This window comes from Condylura cristata, unplaced genomic scaffold (genome assembly GCF_000260355.1).
Source record: "Condylura cristata isolate star-nosed mole 26May11 unplaced genomic scaffold, ConCri1.0 scaffold00032, whole genome shotgun sequence".
Classification (NCBI taxonomy): domain Eukaryota; kingdom Metazoa; phylum Chordata; class Mammalia; order Eulipotyphla; family Talpidae; genus Condylura; species Condylura cristata.
The window spans coordinates 19019436-19024540 of NW_004567133.1; the positions used below are offsets into that span (position 1 = coordinate 19019436).

The following is a 5105-nucleotide window of genomic DNA, read 5'->3' on the forward strand; positions in this document are numbered from 1 at the left end:
CCTTGGTCTCCTGGTGGTTCTTGTTCTCGATGCCGTAGATCTCCTGCAGCAGGTAGCTGACGCGGTCCACCTGCAGGCGGGGGCATCTGGGCACTTGCACATCCTGCAGGCCGCCCTCCTCGGCGCCCCAGTCTGGAGGGCAGGCGCGGGGCTCTGCCTGGCCCACCTGGCCCCCAGGGCGGCAGCAGGCCCTGCCAGCCCAGTGGCCGCCATGCGATGGGAGGGCCCACGCGCCCGGGGCCAGCACCCACTCTTTGCTTGGCATGGGAAATGCCGCCCGTCAGCGCCCCCCCACACTCAGGCGGGCGGGAGCCGCCCCGCCCACAGCACCCGACTGGCCTGAGATTGGCCTGGCGCCGGCCTTTGGCTCGGCCCAGCCCCGCCCCACCCTTCCTCACACGCCCAGGAGGCAGCCGGCAGCCCCCCACCGGCAGGCCTCCCGCTAACTGGAGCCGCGAGCCCACCCGAGCCCACCCTGACGAGAGCGGGCAGGGAGACCGCCCTGTGCGGGCCACAGCCGCGCCACGCCGAGCCTGCCCGACCCCGCGGCCTGAGCGAGCGGGAGGCGACAGGACGCTAGGTGGGTTCCGCCTGCTCCCGCGTCCCCCGCCCGGGGGCGTGTCCGTGGTGCTCCCCGGGATCCAGGTCGTGGGCCCAGTGGGCGGGGCCCCGGCGCGAGCCGTAGCAGCTGCACTAGGGGTTGGGGAGCGCACGCACGGCACCCCGATCCCGGGCCCTGACTTCCCGGAGCCCCTGGCGATGAGAGCCGGGGCCCCGGGCACGCTGCCAGGGGAGCGCTCGCGGGCAACCGGGTCTCTAGTGCGCCTCTTAAAGCAAAAGGGGTCACGGCACCCCGACAGACTTACGATCTGCTTCTGCTTGAGGGGCTTCACGGAGAAGCTGCCGTCAATGTGCTGTGGGCGAAACACAGGTTTAACGCGGCTGGCGGGGGCGCCGGGCCGGCCAACCAGCTGCGCTGAAGGCGGCGCGCCGGGCGGGCACCCTGAAGACCGAAGCGCTGGCCGGGCTCCCACAAGTGTGGCCTTGACCCAACTCGAAACTCCCCGGGAACCGCCAGGGGCCCAGCGGCCCAGGCAGCGCCAGCGGGCTCAAGCTCCACGCTCCGAAGACGGGCAAGGGGCCTCGCCGACGGCCAGCTCCAGCCCCGGGGGGAGGGACGCCAGGACGCCGTGACGGACCCGGGAAGGCTCACACTGGGGCTCTGTCAGGCCCGCACCGCTCAGGACAGCAGAGGGCCCAGAACAGACGGGTGCCACCACCGTCAGTCGCCTAGACCAGCACTCGGCACCTTCTGGAGAGGCTGATGAATCCCAGCAGAAAGTTTTAGGATGGTGGACCCCAAAATAAAGCAGCTTCTCCATGGACTCTAAGCAGGAAGCGCAGGCCATCCACGAGGTGACCACGGTCTCTCCGACATGCAGAGGACACACACAGAGGCCAGCGGTGCCGGAGAGGGCACAGCCTGACCGCCTCAGGCACTCAGGGTCATCGGGGATCAAGGAAGAAGGACGAAAGGCCAGGCCTGCACGAAAGGCCACCGGGGTGGGGACGGGGCCGGAAGCCACGTCGGCTGGACGCCGGGAAGGGCCAGTCCCTGTCAGCTGGGCCAACACTTGCGCTGGGCCTGGGCCACGGCGGGGCCAGAGCAGGAGAAGCAGGAGCCTGCCCACAGCCAGCTCTGGCCTGCCGAGGGACAGCACCCCAAGGGTCCGTCCAGCTCACGGGAACAGCAAGTGGACTGTCCGCAGAACGCGCGATGCCCAACGCGGGACGGCAGTCAGGCTGACCCCTCAGCACCAGACGTGACGCCGGGGCAGGGACGGGGGACAGCCGGGCGAGACGCGCCTGCAGCCGGCAGGCCGTCCACTGCAAGGCCCACCGGGGCACCCGGCACGCGGCCGGGGGTGCCGGAGCCTCTGCCCCCGCACTCGGGGCCCTCGCCCACCCCTCGGACAGCACTGCACGCCGAGCACCCAGGAGCAGCCGCAGACCAGGGCCGGGTCTGCGCCCACACGCTCACGGAGGGAGGACGCCGTCGTCCAGAAAGCCGCAGGCAGTGTCGGGTCACCCAGCACCCAGCGTGAGGCGGACACGCCGAGGGCACCCAGGCCCCGGCCCCGGCGGGAAGGGCACACCCGAGGCTGCGGAGCCCAGGGCACACCTGGCCCCTGCCCAGAGAGCCACTGAGCGGCCCGGCCCCCGCGCCAGCAGGTGACAGGGCTGGCCTCCATCCGGAACATTCTCCCACACACACACCGCAAGCGCGCTGAAGCCTCCCGGCGGCGCAGGGCCTCCCTGAGCCCGGAGGCCCGGTCAGAGCTGGTCTCAGACTCACGGCCCCTCCAGCCTGTCCCAGGTACTTACCTTTTCAAAGGCGGCCAGGAGCACGTGGGCGTGGCCAGGCACCTCCACAACTGGAGAGAGGAGGGGGGTCAGCGGCCAGCTGCCGGGCTCGGCTTCGTCCTTCCCGCCCGCTCTCAACCGTGGGCTGCTGCTCTGGCCCGGCCTCGGCCCGCAGCCGCCTCTCGGCCACACCAGCCCCGCCTGCGGCTGCGGGGAGGTGGGCTCTGGGCCCGGCTCCTCTGGGGTGCGGTGGGGAGGGGCGGCGGGGCTCCCGGGCGGGGGAAGGGGCCCGTCCTGCACCCAGGGCCGCAGGGCTCCAGTGACTCCCCGTGCGCCCCGTGCCCTGTGCTGGGCTCACGCCTTGCCCCCCGAGGTGGAGGGAGCAGGGCGTCCGGAAGCCCCAGTCTGACCCCCACAGGGAGAAGAGAGGAAAAGCCCTCACCATCCCCTTCATCCACCACAGCCTGGATGACCACTGGGAAGACGCCACGGTCCAGGTCGAAGTTGAGCTGAGGAGAGAAGCAAGAGCAGTCGGACGGGAGGGGCCAGCACTGGGGCCGGCCGGCAGGGCAGGCTCTGGCTTCTCCCTTTCCCTGAGCGGTAGCGTGGGGCAAGGAGCTGCTGTTCAGCCACCTTCCGGGTGCAATTCAGTGCACGCAGGTCACCTGCAAGGCCGCACGGCCATCGCTCCAGAACCTTCTCACCACCACAGCGGGAGCTCTGCCCGTGAGCGCCCCACGCCTGTGTCCGACCCTGCAGCCCAGCGACCGCTGCCTGTTTGGGCCAGGCTGTGCCCCGCGGGCAGCTCCCTGAGGCCCCGTGCTCGGCACAAGCCCTGGGGTGGAGGTACCGGCCGCCCAGCATCTGTGACCTCGGGAGACCCCTCCTCTCAGGCCTCCCCACCCAAGCCGCTGCCCAGGGAGCAGCCTGCCGGGGCTACCCAGGGCCGACGGTGCCACCTCCCACGGGCTGAGAGCACGGCCCACACGGGGCCACCCTGGCCACTGCCCGCAGGCAGAACTGGTGCCCTGGTTCCCCACCGCGCCCGCCTCTGGGCGCAGGCGTGGTGACGGCCCCCGGCCCAGAGGAAGAAGGGAGCAAGCCTGGAGCCTGAGGGTGTGCCCCTGACACCCACCAGCGTCCCCTTCAAGGCCTTCAGCCCCCAGCAGCGTCACACTGCAGTCCCCAGGAAGAGTGACTGCCAGAACCTTCGATCTGTGGCAAGGCTTAGCAAAGCCTTCCCAGAACACGAGTGACAGAGGGGTGGGGAGGGCAGAGGGACACTCGGGAAGGAGGGGCCGCGTCTCCCTTGGGTGAGGACCTGAGCGTAGCGGGCACGGCACCCGCGGGTGCTTACGTGTCCCGGCGGGAAGGAAAGCGTCGACAGGAAGCCAGAGCTGAGCTCACCCGTGGGCAGCCAGAGAGGCCAGGGGCCCGGAGAGGCGCGTGGCCTCACTGGGCCCCCAGCCCCCGCCTCTGGCTCAGCACGTTCGCCCGAGGCCGAGGCCCAGGTCCCCAGCCTGGAGGCGCAGCCTCGAAGGCACGCGCCCCGCCACCCAGGGGGAGCACCAGCTGCCCCCCAGCCCCGGAAACACAGCCCCCCGCCTCTGAGGGGCCCACCCACCCCACTCGCCAGGTTGGACAGGACAGGGCACCTGCTGGGAGTCAGGGCAGGCAGGAGGGGACCTCCGAGGGGGCGCTCGGCTGTCGCCACCGGCCGCCCCCCTCGTCCCTCCTCCTCTCAGGGTGACACACAGAGGACTGCCACCTGTTGCCCGCACTGACCGTGCGCACGGGCCCAGAGCAAAGCCAGCCGGCCTCGACGTGGCAAGCCCTGGCCCTGCCCACCCGCCGGCCTCCCGCCCCACACAGTAGTGCCCAGGCTTTCCTCTCGGGAACACTGGAGAACCAGCTGAGGAGCAGACAGATGCAGAGGACACAGGTTTTCTAATTCTGTGAAATGTCCAGAAAAAGCAGCCCCACGGACCCAGAAACCGGGTCAGCGGCTGGGGGCCTTGGGAGTGCCGGGGTGCCACGTTCTAACGCTGGACCGTGGTCATCTGGAATGATTCACAAACTTAACTGGGAATCGCTGAGTTACGGACATCTGAAGGGCGAGTTTTATAATCCGTAACTTGCAATGGTGAAAAACAAGAAAGCGGGGCCCTCCCTGTGGTGCAACGTGGGAAAGCGCAGCTCTGAATCCAGCTGCAGCCGCCGCAGCCCGAGTCCATCCCCCGCCAGGGAGGGACCCAGGGCGCAGCAGACCCTCCCATCTCCCCGCTGCCCCCGCAGCAGTGGGTTTCAGTAGCTCGGCCTGTTCTGCTCCCCGCTCTGTCTCTGCTGATTCGCTCAACCACTGACCCCCCAACACCTCTGGCCGGTACCCCAGTTCTTGCATGCGTGAATAAACCTTTAAGCAAACAACAGGAGAGTAGCCCGGAGCGCCTGGCTCCGTGGCTGGCCGGCGGCGGCCCTCAGCCTGCGCAGGGGCCAGCAGGCTCCCCACACGTGTGGCAGGAGGTCCAGCTGCTTCCCAGCGTGGCTCCCCACCGCCCTGCGCCAAGAGGCCACGGGGCGCCCATGAGGCCACTGAGCCCAGCGCCTTCTTGTCACGCCAGGAGGCCGCTTCTGATCTCCGCTGGCACGCACTTCCTCGGCAGCTGCGAAAGGCGTCCGGACTCGGCCTCTCCGGGAGGGACGCTGCCCTCTGCGGCCCTGAGGGCCTGGCCCCCCTGGCA

The 5105-nt window shown here is 70.1% G+C and overlaps 1 protein-coding gene across 1 annotated transcript in view; it reads right to left on the bottom strand.

Moving 5' to 3' along the window:
• MGRN1 (mahogunin ring finger 1, E3 ubiquitin protein ligase) overlaps positions 1 to 5105 on the bottom strand; it is a gene marked incomplete at its 5' end in the record, with an annotated part of 24907 nt that overhangs the window by 8998 nt on the left and 10804 nt on the right. Inside the window, 4 exon segments of the mRNA XM_012731665.1 lie at positions 2 to 70; positions 867 to 914; positions 2386 to 2435; positions 2807 to 2951. Coding sequence (XP_012587119.1) covers positions 2 to 70; positions 867 to 914; positions 2386 to 2435; positions 2807 to 2951 — 312 coding nt within the window.